We start from the raw sequence: 14,104 nt of genomic DNA on the forward strand, positions 1-14,104 counted from the left end.
ATGGTTATAAACGCAAAGTGACAACATACCAAGCATTTCTGTTACTTTGATTGTTCCTGGCACTTCAGCAGGTTCTCCAGGTCCACCAGCATTACAGGCCATGACTCTGAATTTGAACTCCTCCCCTTGTGGCATTTTGGTCAGAGTGTATTCACAGATCATTGTTGGTGTAGTATTACACTTGATCCAGGATACGGAACCAGCCTTCTGCATCTCAATCAGATAACCGGAAACTTTAGAGCCACCTTCCTCATCAGGTGGATTCCAGGCCAAAGACACAGATGTCTTTGTGGTTTCAGTGATTCTTGGGTTTTGAGGTGAAGCAGGTGGGTCTACAGAAATAATAAATAATAATCATTGTTATAATTGGTTTAACATAAATTATTATAATAGTGTTTCGACATTCAAAAATCAAAATGAAAATTACATTGAGAAATGAAATAATCTAAATATAAAGTATACTTACCAACTGGATCAGTTGCCACTGCTGACTTGGAGACAAAACTAGGTTTCCCAACCCCTCTAGCATTGATGGCTGTCACTCTGTGCTCATATTCGAGGCCCTCAATAAGACCAGTGGATCTATATCTTGTCATTGTCACAGGGTTCTTATTAGCACGCACCCATCTGTCAGCTCTGACCTCCTTGCGCTCAATGATGTAGCCCGATATCTCTAGGCCACCATCCTCATCTGGTGGTTCCCAGGCAACAGTCATACCATCACGAGACACATCAAACACTACCGGTCTGCCTGGTTGCCCAGGAATTGCTGTCACAAGAGAAATGTCTGTTAGTTTTGAGAGCATATAAAATTGGAAAAATGTACAATAATTTGGATTAGAAGGTTTTTCTTACATTTGGAACTCCTGCATATGACAATGTCAGACTGCAGGAAGTCTCCAGTACCATAGCGATTGACTGCTGCAACACGGAAGACATATTCGTCTCCCTCAGTCAGTCTGTCAAATTTAAAGGTTGGTCTGCTGACTGATTCAGAGACAGGTATCCATCCAGGACGATGGGCATCACGCTGTTCTACCACATAATTACTGATGGGAGCGCCTCCTTCTCTGTCTGGTGGATCCCAGCTTACAGTAACTGAGGATGCTTCGACCTCATCCAATCTAATAGGCCCTTTAGGTGGATCAGGTTTGTCTGTAGAGCAGAAAGACATTTTAGTTAAGCATGCTGTAAAATCTTGGAATCCTGAAAACTGTGACATTATAAGATTACTTACCAAGGATGATGACTTTTATTGTTTCTGTAGTCACTCCTGTAATATTTTTCACTTCAAGGGTGTACTCTCCACTATCATCAATTGTGGTATCAAGAACAGTTAACTTAGAGAATTTACCAGTTGATTGAATCTTCACACGTTCCTGTTTTACCTTTAACTTATTCTCATTAAAGAACCAAGAGCAAACTGGAGGTGGTCGTCCAATGATTGGCAAATTAAGCTCAAGAGGTTTGCCGGCCAACACACTGATCAACTTCTGTGGAATGCTCGACAGATCAACTTTTGGCATTACTGAAATAGAAACAAATATATATAAGCCAAATAAAGAGAATTATACTATTATGTTTTATTATTATCTATCTTTTTATTACATAAAAGCTAAGAAATACCTCTTTGTTCTTGTACTGTCACAGCAGTAACTGTTTCCTTGGGCTCACCAAGTCCTCTGCTGTTGACAGCACGTACCCTGAAGAGGTACTGCTCGTTCTCATTCAGTTTATCAATAGTGAACTCAAAGTCTGTTAATTTCAGAGTGGCAACCTTCATCCATTTTTCTGTGCCAGCCTTGCAAGCTTCAATAACGTAGCCGGTGATCCTGCTGCCTCCATCGTGTTCAGGCTTCTCCCATCCAAGAGTTACTGAAGACTTTGTGATATCTACAATGTCAAGTTTTGCTGGAGGCAATGGTACTTCACACACAAGCACAGCATCTGGTGTCTCACAGTGTTCACCTATTCCATAGATGTTTTCTGGCAAGACTCTGAAATAGTAGAGCATTCCCTCTGCCAGGCCAGTAATTTTGTACGATGTTTTGTTGCATTTGGAAGTCACTGTTTTGTAGGCTCTTGTTGATGATTCTCTTTTCTCAATTATGTAATTGTTAACAGGTGCCCCACCGTCAACTTCAGGAGCATCCCAGGCAATGCAAGCAGACTCTTTTGTGAGCTCCTTAATTTTAATTGGGCCTGGTGGACCAGGAGTATCTGAAAAAGTAATGATACCAATTATTTTACATTTTTGCATTTAGAAGTAGTTTCCAATATACTCTATGTGCTACATTTTTGTAAATTAATTTCAAAGAAAGAAAAAGCTAAGTGTAAACTCTAGGCTTGGTGTACCATAAAGTTTTTGTTTCAATCCTATTTTGATCTTTATTACATGATACTGCCCCGGACCCCTCCCTTCAGACATGTGTGGATGTAGTCGGAGTCTATATATGTACTTCCTGTGGGTGTGGTTGTCTGTGTAGGAGTTCACTCATCTCGTTAGTCCAATGTGCTGCACGCGGTGCTCATTATGTGTTCAATATATATTGTGTGTGTTAGTCTTGTCCCATGTTCGTCTTTGTGAGTCAATGTCCTTAATGTTCACAGTCTGCTATATGCGTAGTCACTATTAGTATAAATAAACCTTCATGTTAAGTGCCACTTGTCTCTGCATCCTGCAAGCCTCGCAACGTTACACTTTAACAGTTAGGTCAACCTGCTTTTAAAAAAAATATAATTGCATGACCATTGTATAAAATATAAAATATATCATGTCTGGTTAAATATTCAAAACATACCATAGATCTTGACAAGAATGCTAGCATCCTTCTTTCCAGCTGAATTAGAAGCTTCAAGGGTGTATTTTCCAGCGTCGTAGCGGTGCACCTTGTCAATAATCAGAGTTGTGGCAGTATCACTAACTTCAATAAAGCCACGGTTCTGGAGATCAACCCCAGGTTTGCTCCAGGTAATGGCTGGAACTGGTCTTCCAGTGACAGCCACATGGAAGCGCAGAGAGCTTCCTGCCCGCAGACAAATTGTCTTCCTTAGATCATCAGGAATCTCAAGGTCAGGAGTTTCTGAAAAATTACCATAGGAAAATATTTTTATTCTGGTGGCAATAAAACAAAGAAACAAAACTTTCATTTGCACTTGAAATATGTTCTACCGAGGGTAAACTTACCAATTCTTTCTACAGGCTCTACTTCAGTACTTGGATCACTGAAGTCCCCTGTACCATTGATATTGACTGCAGCAACTCTCAAACAGTACTTTTTGCCAGTGGTAAGACCTGTAATTGTGTACTCTGTGCCTCTAAGTGTCTTCTCATGGGTCTTTGTCCATTCTTCTGTACCTACTTCTTGCATTTCAAGGATGTAACCAATAATATCAGCACCTCCGTCTTCCACCGGCCTTGCCCAGGCAAGACTAACACTGTCCTTGTGTGTGTCTGTTACACGTGGTATAGAAGGAGCATCTGGTTTCCCTGGAGTGGAAAATTTTCATATTTACTTAACTTTCAGTAATTTTGTTACATATATTAAATCAATTTGTGTCAATACTGTACCTGTTGGTAGTCTGCAGACAGCATACATGGACACTTCACTAGGCTCACTGTCCCCAGCTGCATTCATGGCTGTAACACGGAACTGGTAAATGTTGCCCTCTTGAAGACCTGTAACCTTGAAGGTTGTATCTCTGAGTACAGAATCTCTGTTGACCTTAATCCATCTGATACTCTTTCTCTCTTTCCTCTCAATCAGATAGCTTGTAATTTCACTACCACCATCATTCTCGGGTTTCTGCCACTCAATGGTTGCAAAGTCTTTTCCAACAACAAGGATTTCTGGTGGTCCCGGAGGGAGTGGGACAGCTGTAATTGAATAGATTAAAACAGTCAATGTATGCCTGTGTGATTACTGTTGAAGTCATAGTTTTACTACATGTTATACTTACTGAATGTGTTTCTAGCAATGATGGCTGAAGACTGCACTGCCACACCTGCCCCATACTTGTTTACACCCGTGATACGGAAGATATATTCATGGTTCTTGAAAAGTCTGGTAACATTACATGTGAGGGCCTTGCATTCAGCATCCACAATGACCCAGTTGAGTCTGTTGGTGTCCCTTCTCTCCACAATGTAATTTGCAATGGTGTCACCACCATCCTCTAGTGGCTCTTTCCAGGACAGTGTACATTTGTCTTCGGTAACTCCGCTCACTGTTATCTCTTGGCATGGACCTGGGGTATCTTGATAAAGAACACAGGCAGTACTAAGATTATGATGCACTAAGGGTCGAGCTTATACATGCTGGAGATTAATTGATTATACTTACCAAGAACTTTTACACAAACTTCAGCTGTTTTGGTTCCACTGGCGTTCTTAACTGTCAGAACATACTTTCCAGTATCATCTCTATCACAGAACTTGATTATTGCTAAAGCACGGGTGGTAGTATACTGTAATGAGTATTTCTCGCAGAGTTCCAGCTCTTTATTTCCTTTTGCCCATGAGACTTTTGGATCTGGTTTGCCACCAACAACAGCATCAAGAACAAGGTCCGATCCTGCTCTGACTGTAACTGTGTCCACAAGAAGTTTGCTGTCCAATTCTGCTCTGGGAGGAGCTATAAAATAAAATAACAAGACATATGTTACTGATTGTTGATTACCAACACTATAATTCAGCTCTGCAAATAAATTTGAGTCTTACTGTATTCTGCCTTGCAAGTAACAGCTCCTGTTGACACTGATGGCAAGCTGAACACTCCATTGGCATTCTTGGCAATGATATGGAACTCATATACCTCTCCTTCTTCCAGTGCAGTAATGGTGAAGTTTGTATCAGTAACATTAGTGTAATTACACTTCAGCCAGCGGCCTTCTCCAGAAATAGTGTATGGCTTGCGCTCAACAATGTAACCTACAATTGGACTGCCACCATCATTCAATGGCACTGACCACTTAATTGAAACAGTAGATCTTGATACATTGGTCACTTCTGGCTTGCCTGGGGGATCTTGAGATAAATTCACAGAAAAAAAACATTAATGTTTTTGATTGTTAATAAACAACCCAGTTAATCGAGGCAAAGAGAAAGACACTTTGATGTTTAATTCTGAACTCACCCACTGGATTTTGAGCAACAGCTCTTTTTGAAGCTTCGCTTGCTTTACTGAGGCCAGCACTGTTCATTGCATACACTCTGAACTGGTACTCAAGACCCTCAATAAGGCCATCGACTTTGTAGTAACAGTCAAAGCATGGAATAGTGTTCTCTCTGACCCACAGAATAGTGTTGCGTTCCTTCTTCTCAATCCAGTAACCAGTGACCTTACTGCCTCCATCATGATATGGCTCTTCCCAACGGATGCTCATGCTGTTAGCAGTAACAGTAAACACTTCTGGTCTAGTTGTAGGCCCTGGTGGAACTGTGTTGGAAAAACAGTGAATATAATATTAATTTTAAGAAATAAAGTACCAGATGGTATTGTACACTGTCACATTTTCACAGTGGCTTACCAAACGGATGCTCTGCAACAATGGTCTCAGACTCAGTTGATTTGCTCACTCCAAATCTGTTTTCAGCACAGACACGGAAAGTGTACTGCATGTACTTTGTCAGATGAGAAACATGGAATGATGTCCGTTTCACACTAGAGTTCACAAGCTGCCAGGCAGTAGAACCAGATTCACGCTTTTCAACAATATAGTTAGTTATGTCAGTTCCTCCGTCATCCTCAGGCACATTCCATGACAATGTGCAAGACTCGGCCGTAATTGAAGAAACTTCAATAGGCCCCTCTGGAGGACTTGGCCTGCCAATAACATTGACAGTGACGGTGAATGTCTTAGCCCCTGCAACGTTGTCAAGGGTTAGGAAGTACCTTCCTCCGTCACCTCGCATGCTCTCTTTAACTGTCAAAGTGGTCCTGTTCTTGGTTGTCTTGATTGAGACCCGATCAGTTTCCTTTAGCCTCATCTCTTCAAGCTTCCAAATGACGTTAGGAGCTGGTCTGCCACTAATTGGGACATCAATCTCAAATGAACTGCCAGTCTTGCAAGTGATAAGTTGATTGGTGATGCCACTGAGATCTGCCGTTGGCTCAATACGTGGCTCTTTAACAATAACAGAGGAGAATGCTTCTCTAGGTAAACTAAAACCTGCATCATTCCTAGCTTTGACACGGAAATCATACTCTGTTCCTTCCGTTAACCTCTCAACCACAAGACTTAGGTTTTTGGTAGTGCCACCAACAACCCATTTATCCACTCCCTTTGCCTTGGTCTCAACACAATAATCTGTGACACGGCTGCCACCATCATGTTCAGGCTTTAGCCAGGCAAGGGTAACTGTTGAATCTGTGGTATCAATTATATCCAGTCTCTTTGGTGGAGCTGGTTCAGCTGTGGCAACAATTGGCTCAGGCATTTCATAAGCCTCACCAATGCCGTACTGATTTTCTGCCATAACCCTGAAAAAGTATGGTACTCCTTCTAAGAGGTCACAAATTCTTAAGTATGTCTGAACACACTTAGGTGCTGCTTCTGTCCAGGTACGACGGCTGGCCTCACGCTTCTCTACAATGTAGTGATGAACACGTGCACCACCATCATTGACTGGGGGCTCCCACATGAAGGAAAGAGCTCCTCTTGTGACATCCGTGAACATAAAAGCACCTGGGGCTCCAGGTGTGTCTAAAACTTTAACTGTAAAAGTGATGGATTTGCTACCACTGCTGTTCTCAATCGTGAGTGTGTATTTTCCACTGTCATTTCGTGTACAATTATCCAGTGTCAAACAACTGAATGTCTCTGTAGTAGTTATATCTGCCATAATACCAAGTTCTCCATCCACCTTTATCCATGAAGCTGTAGGTGCTGGTTTTCCTTTGAAAGAAATGCGAAGTGATGCATGGCCTCCACTCTTTACAATATGCGTCTGCTGGAAGCTTGCATCAATGTCGATCTCTGGAGCAGACAGTTTATACACAGCTTGCACTGGTTCACTCATCTCCTTGGCTTCTCCCTTTCCAACAGCATTGACTGCCACAATTCTGAACTTGTACTCTGCACCAGTTTCCAAATTAGTGGCAGTATACTTTGTGACAGTACAAAGATCCTCATTAATTCTATGCCATTCTTTTTCAGATCCCTTGCACATCTCAATAATGTAACCCTGGACCTCCATACCACCATCATAGCCAGGTCTGGTCCATTCCAGACTTACTGATGTATTGGTGGTGTCAGTGACATTTATAATTGATGGACCATCAGGGACTTCAGTTGGTTCTGCACATTTAATTGGTATTGAAATATTGCTTGGAACCCCAACTCCAGCATCATTAGCTGCGTAAACACGGAATTCATATTCCACATTCTCAGTAAGATGAGTTACTCTATGGGCAGACTCAGTAATGGGTTTCCTCGTTAAAATCTTCTGCCAGCGCCCAGTCTTTTTCTCACGTCGTTCAACAATGTAATACTTAATTGGATTTCCACCATCATTTGTTGGTGGAGTCCAGCCAATGGTAATACTCTCTCCATCAGCATTTGTTGCATCAGGAGTTCCAGGAGAATCTGGAGTGGCTATTGGAAGAAAGAAAAAAATTATGGAATTTTACAGTTATTTTTTTCAGTATACAGACTATACATGATGAACATGAGCAACATGCATACTTACTGTACTGCATTTGGGCAATTATAGGGGCAGAGTCCAGTGGTCTACTGACACCAAATCTGTTGACTGCAGAAACACGGAACTGGTACTCATTGATCTTGAGCAGTCTGGTGGCATTGTATGTACACTCCTTACACTCATCTGTAACCAGTGACCAGGAAATTTTGCAGGTCTCACGCTTCTCAATAATGAAATGAGTGACCTCAGAGCAGCCATCATTCTCTGGTGGATTCCAAGAAAGTGTTACTTTGCCCTCTGAGATATTACTGAAGAGGACTGGTCCAACAGGCTCTCCAGGGGTATCTAGGAAGCATCAGGTTATAAACATTTACAAATAATAGATATACAAATACAATGAAAACTAACAACTTTTCAAAAACATTATTCATACCAAAAACTTCAACTTTCATTTCCTCCTTCTTGGTTCCAATAGAATTCTTGGCTTCTACACTGTACACACCGCGATGAGAGCGGTCAGCATCTCTGATAAAAAGGGTGGTTGATCCAGCAGTTGTTGTTATATCTACCATCTTTTTAGTTAGTTCTATCCCATCCCTGAACCATTTGACCTTGGGGGTTGGTCTTCCTGTAACTGAGACTTTAAGCCTGATGCTTTCCCCTGCTTTTATGGCAACTCCCTCAAAGTACTCTGGACCAAATTCAATGTTTGGAGCCACTGTGAATGGAAAAGTGCGAAAATATTATTCAGATGCCTCAAAATATGAAGGTGACAATAAAAACTAGAATTATATGTACAGAAAATACTTACCACTCTCATCTCTGATGAGAACATAGCCAGAGGACTGAGAAGGTGGGCTTACAGTGCCAATGGCATTTCTTGCTATCACCCTGAATTCATATCTCTCACCACAAGCTAGTCCAGTCACTAAAAACTCAGTCTCAGTCACATCTGAGAAGTTGGTCTTCAACCAGCGACCCTGCCCCTGACGCTTCTCAACATTGTAACCAACAATTTTGCTTCCTCCATCTCGTTTGGGTGCATCCCATTTCAGCTTCACAGATTCACTTGTTACGTCCACATAATCAGGAATACCAGGAGGATCTAGGACAAAGTCATGTACACAGTTTATGGAATCAGTTAGATTTTTCAACATGTTTTCAAAAGTAAAGGTTAACTAATTAAATAAACTCACCAACAGGAGAAACAGCCGTTACTGGTTTGCTCTCCTCACTCATACGGCTGTAACCAGCATCATTCTGAGCATAGACTCTGAATTGATATTGCAGGCTTTCAATAAGGCCATTAACCCTGTATTCATTTCCAGTCAGCAAGATTGTATTGACCTTCTGCCACAAGATGCTGTTGGTCTCCTTCTTTTCAACGTGGTACCCAAGTACTGGACATCCACCATCAAAGACAGGCTTATCCCACCGAATAGTCATGCCATCATTGGTGACATTGTAGACAAAAGGCATTCCTGGTGAACCTGGTGGTCTGAACTCGTGCTTGGCAATGACGTTTTGTGAAAGAAGGGGCTCACTGACGCCATACCTATTCTCTGCACAAACTCGGAATTGATATTGAACTCCTTTGATTAAATTGGGTACGTTGAATGATGTTCCTATCACGCTTGAACATGCCATCTTCCAGTCTGTCTGAGAGGTATCACGCTTCTCAATGGCATAACAAGTTATTTCTCCACCTCCATTATCATTTGGTTCATCCCAAGATATCATTATATTTTCTGCTCTCACCTCATCCAAACGAATGGGTCCAACGGGTCTTGATGGTGGTCCAAGGGTAATGACTTGTACATGGAATGATTTCCTACAGACTTTGTTGTCAAGTGTAAGAGTATATTTACCTCCATTCTCTTTTTCCACATTCTTTACATTAAGGATTGCCTTGTTTTCTGTTGTCTTGAAGCGAATCTTATCACCCTCTTTTAGTGGCAAATTGTCCTTCAGCCAAAGTACTGATGGCCTTGGTTTGCCTCTGTATGGCAACTCAATATGTACATTGTGGCCAATGCGCACACTCACTTTTCCATCAGGATAGTCTTCAAGGTTTGCTTCCGGTGGAATGATATAGTCCTTTACTTTTATTGGACCAACCTCAGTAAAATCACTGTTGCCCTTCTCATTTTTGGCACAAACTCTGAAGAACATCTCTGTGAGTTCCTTAAGTTTTGTGACCTCATGCTCACATTGCTTGCTTGTTCCTGCAGGGGCCCAATCCTCTTGACCTTGAAGTCTTTTGTCAATAATATAGTCTGTAACAATGCTACCACCATCATAATCTGGTTTGTTCCATTGCAGAGTTACTGATGTTTTTGAGGAGTCTTTCATAGCTAGATCTTTGACTGGACCTGGTTTCTCAGTGGCTTTAATTGCTTCTGGTGTGTCACATGGATCACCAACTCCATTCTCATTTTCTGCCAGTACACGGAAAAAGTATGATATTTTCTCAGAGAGCTCCTCAATCACATATGTAGTGTCTGTGCATTTGTTTGTTACAGAAGCAAATGTACGTTTTGAAGAGTCTCTCTTTTCAACGATATAGTTAGTGATTTCAGCACCACCATCAAGAAGAGGAGGTTCCCAGTATAATGTGACTTTGCCACGAGTGACATCCTTCAGAACAAGATTTCTACAGGCAGAAGGAGTGTCCTGTACTTTGACTGTTAATGTCAAAGATTTTGGCTCTCCTACTCCGTTTGATATTTTAATGGTGTATTTTCCAGAATCATTTCGGGTTACTTGAGAAATTACAAGGCATGACGAAGTATCTGTGCTGTGAATATTATATTTAGGATCTTTATCAATGTTTTTATCTTCTTTCATCCAAGAAGCAGTTGGTGCTGGTCTACCCTTCAGGGGCACCATGATTTCAACATCTTTGCCAGCTTTTACAACATAGTGTGTTCTCATTGCAACATCTGTGTCAACCTGGGCTTCCTCTGCAAATGTTAACACAAATAAAGATAGGTTACACACACAACAATTAATATATAATTATTTCTGATTAAGAAATAAAATAAGCTATACATACCAAGAATATCTCTGGCTTGGACTGGCTCCTCCATCTCTATTGGATCTCCCCGACCAGCACAATTCACAGCAGAAACGCGGAAGTAGTAGTCAACATCTGGGTTAAGTCCTGATGCAACATACTCGGATGTTCTGACTTCACCCTTACGACTGATAACTGTCCATTCTCCTTCTTCACTGACCTTCTTCTCCATAACATAGCTAGTGATTTCACTGCCTCCATCATACTGTGGCTTGGACCATTCAAGAGTAATGGATGTTTTAGTTGAGTCAACAACTTTCAGCTTAGTTGGCTCAGAAGGTAAATCTGTAAGAGTTTTAACAAACCTTGATAAGGAAATACTGCACATCAAATCAGGGGTTTGTAATAAAAAAGATTAATTCAACACAATGTTAGAAAACGTGGGAATACATACCAACAGGATCAGCTGCTTTGTAGAAGTCAGACACATCTGAGAATGGCCCTTCTCCTGCTTTATTGACTGCATTCACACGATACTGATATTCATTTCCTTCGGTCAAGTGATGGATCTTTGCTGTGGTGTCACTGATGGGATCTTTGTAGACCATAATCCAACGTAGACTCTTCTTGTCACGTCTTTGTAAGTAGTAGCCTGTAACCCTGCTACCACCATCCACACCTGGTTTATTCCATACAACTTTCATGGATGTTCTTGTGATTTCTGTTGCCTCTGGTGTGGTAGGCTGTCCGGGAGTAACTGAACAAAAAATACAATTGCAATTGAGTAATTTATTTAAGTATTCTTTAACTATTGTTATATGAATTATTTCTCAGTGTCAGGACCTATCATTTATTACCAAATGCATTCTTGGCAATAACAGGCTCAGACTCCAAGGGATCTCCAGCTCCAAATTTGTTGACTCCTCTAACACGGAAGATATATTCGCTTCCTCTGAGCAACTTCTGGACAAAGACTGTTCGCTCTTCCATACAATCAGAAATGGTAGACCACACAACTCTGCTCGTCTCACGTTTTTCCACAATATAATGAGTGACTTTGGAACCTCCATCATCTGCTACAGGTTCCCATGCAATAGTTATGTTGTCAGCAGTCACTGATTTGAACTCAATGTTTCCAGCTGGAGGGCCAGGCTTGTCTAGTAATTTCAAAACATAAGGAATATACAAAAAGATTAATACAATCTGAAGACATGTAAAATGCATCAAAATAATACATATTTTAAGTAGTAGTTTAAAAGTTTATAATTATGCACACCTAAAATTAATATTCTGATGGAGGCAGAGGCTGTGCCAAAGACATTCTTGATCTTCAGTTCATATGTTCCAGTATTAAGACGAGTAGCATCCTTAATAAGAATGGCAGATGAATCGGTGGTGCTCTCAATTGACAGCTGTGCACTTGTTACTAATTCTTTTCCATCCTTGAGCCACTCAAATGTTGGCAAAGGCTTAGCAACAATCCCCAGTTTTATCTTGATAGAAGCCCCAGCTTTATATGTTACAACATCCAAGTACTCAGGAGGCAGGTCAATGGCTGGAGCACCTGAAAGGGAACATTTTGAAAGAATGTTTAAATTGCATCATTGTACTTAATTATTAAGAATTTAATCAGTTGAAGATAAGCTGTAGATACTGTGTATTATGAAAACATACCAGAAACATCAACACAGGTTGCTGGTCCAGCAATAAGAGAAGGGTTGCTTACAGAGCCAACAGCATTTTTCGCAAAGATTCTGAATTCATATGATTGATTCTGTGTCAAGCCGGACACAGTGAAGTTTGTCTCGATGACATTGGTATAGTTAGCCTTTGTCCACCTGCCATTTGGTGCATCTCGTCTTTCTACCATATAGCCAGTAATCTTGCTTCCACCATCAAAAGGAGGCTTTTGCCAAACAAGGCTAACAGAGTTCTTTGTAATTTCCGAGATTCTCACATTTGCTGGAGGTTCTAAAATGAAACAATTATTTTGATTTTAGTAACAGCTTTGCCAGTTGATATAATTTTTTTTTTTAGATACACAACACTTATATCATCCCAGACACATACCACAAGCATCAATGGCGAGTACTTCTTCTGATGTCTTGCTGAACTTGCCTATACCAGCAGCATTTTCTGCAGCAACCTTGAATTCATAGATTGTCCCAGGACATATATTTGTCACCCTGATTTGATTACCAGGGATTGATGTCTTGTTGACTTTCTGCCACAGGGCACTGGTTCTTTCTTTCATTTCAACATAGTATCCAAACACTGGATTGCCTCCGTCTACTACAGGTTCATGCCAGCAGACAGTTAGACTTTCTCTTGAAACAGAGCTCAGCCATGGTGTTGATGGTGGCCCAGGGATTGCTAAAATCAAGAAGGAGAAAGATGAATATTTGGGAAAATATATTTATTACTGTAACACCAAAAATGTAATGAACTAAAATACTTACTGTATGGAAGTTTCACAGTTATACTCTGAGAGTCGATGTGATCACTGATACCAAAGCGATTCTCTGCTTTGATTCTGAATTGGTATTCTTCTCCCTTTGATAATTTGTTGACTTTCATTGCATTCCTGGCAACTGTGGATGACACCTCTACCCAAGCTGGTGTGCTAGTTTCACGTCTGAGAACAACATAGTTGGTCACTGGACTACCACCATCATATACAGGAGGGAGCCATTTAAGAGTCAGGCTTGTTTCTCCGATATCACTTATTTCCACTGGACCAACTGGAGGACCGGGTCTATCCAAAACTAGTATGTTAATGAATATTTTAGTTGTTCCACTTGTGTTGGAGGCCACAATATCATATCTTCCAGCATCAGTTGCAATACTTTCTTTGAGGTTGATATTAAGACTTTCAGGGGTCACTTCAAAACTAAACCTTTTTCCACATTTAACTGGAACATTGTTTCTGGTCATTGTCACTTTTGGCATGGGTTTGCCCAGAAGAGGAAGCTCAAACTTCAGATTTGACCCTGCTCTCACATAAACAGTGTTATGTGGGAAGTTTTTCAAGTCAAACTCAGGTCCCTCTGTGAAAAGAAATGTACATTAATAAAATTAAGAGGAGTTAACTTATATTAGGCATATAAGATGAGACAGAAGCCAAAAATGAAATGACACTCACCAAGTTGATCTTTCACAACCACAGGAATCATCATTTCCTTTGGCTCACTGAGTCCTGCATGATTCTCAGCACGAACTCTAAAGAGGTACTCTGCATTTTCTCTCAAGCCTTTGATTGTATGTGTATTGGTTTTTACAGAGGCACATTTCACCCACTTCTGCTGATTCTTCTCTAGAGCATCAATGAGGTAGCTGGTAATTTTGCTTCCACCATCAAACTCTGGTCTCGACCATATAATTGTAACACTGTCCTTTGTTACTGCAGCTACTCCAAGCCGGGCTGGGGGACTTGGTATTTCTAT

At 40.9% G+C, this 14,104-nt stretch overlaps 1 protein-coding gene across 1 annotated transcript in view; it reads right to left on the reverse strand.

Annotated features, from left to right (window-relative positions):
* ttn.1 (titin, tandem duplicate 1) overlaps window positions 1-14,104 on the reverse strand; it is a 142,949-nt gene that overhangs the window by 11,979 nt on the left and 116,866 nt on the right. Inside the window, exons 177-201 of the mRNA XM_077002317.1 lie at window positions 13,804-14,100; window positions 13,121-13,708; window positions 12,732-13,034; window positions 12,336-12,632; window positions 11,938-12,225; window positions 11,519-11,818; window positions 11,116-11,418; window positions 10,701-11,006; window positions 8,842-10,608; window positions 8,457-8,750; window positions 8,079-8,363; window positions 7,691-7,990; window positions 5,530-7,596; window positions 5,136-5,438; window positions 4,721-5,026; window positions 4,344-4,634; window positions 3,961-4,257; window positions 3,572-3,877; window positions 3,188-3,490; window positions 2,802-3,083; window positions 1,627-2,220; window positions 1,238-1,528; window positions 856-1,155; window positions 467-769; window positions 30-332 (exon numbers count right to left, since the gene is read on the reverse strand). Of these exons, the coding sequence (XP_076858432.1) occupies window positions 30-332; window positions 467-769; window positions 856-1,155; window positions 1,238-1,528; window positions 1,627-2,220; window positions 2,802-3,083; window positions 3,188-3,490; window positions 3,572-3,877; window positions 3,961-4,257; window positions 4,344-4,634; window positions 4,721-5,026; window positions 5,136-5,438; window positions 5,530-7,596; window positions 7,691-7,990; window positions 8,079-8,363; window positions 8,457-8,750; window positions 8,842-10,608; window positions 10,701-11,006; window positions 11,116-11,418; window positions 11,519-11,818; window positions 11,938-12,225; window positions 12,336-12,632; window positions 12,732-13,034; window positions 13,121-13,708; window positions 13,804-14,100 (11,274 nt within the window). The remainder of the gene's footprint in view (window positions 1-29; window positions 333-466; window positions 770-855; window positions 1,156-1,237; window positions 1,529-1,626; window positions 2,221-2,801; window positions 3,084-3,187; window positions 3,491-3,571; window positions 3,878-3,960; window positions 4,258-4,343; window positions 4,635-4,720; window positions 5,027-5,135; window positions 5,439-5,529; window positions 7,597-7,690; window positions 7,991-8,078; window positions 8,364-8,456; window positions 8,751-8,841; window positions 10,609-10,700; window positions 11,007-11,115; window positions 11,419-11,518; window positions 11,819-11,937; window positions 12,226-12,335; window positions 12,633-12,731; window positions 13,035-13,120; window positions 13,709-13,803; window positions 14,101-14,104) is intronic.

The sequence above is a fragment of the Brachyhypopomus gauderio genome, chromosome 4 (genome assembly GCF_052324685.1).
Source record: "Brachyhypopomus gauderio isolate BG-103 chromosome 4, BGAUD_0.2, whole genome shotgun sequence".
Taxonomy (NCBI): domain Eukaryota; kingdom Metazoa; phylum Chordata; class Actinopteri; order Gymnotiformes; family Hypopomidae; genus Brachyhypopomus; species Brachyhypopomus gauderio.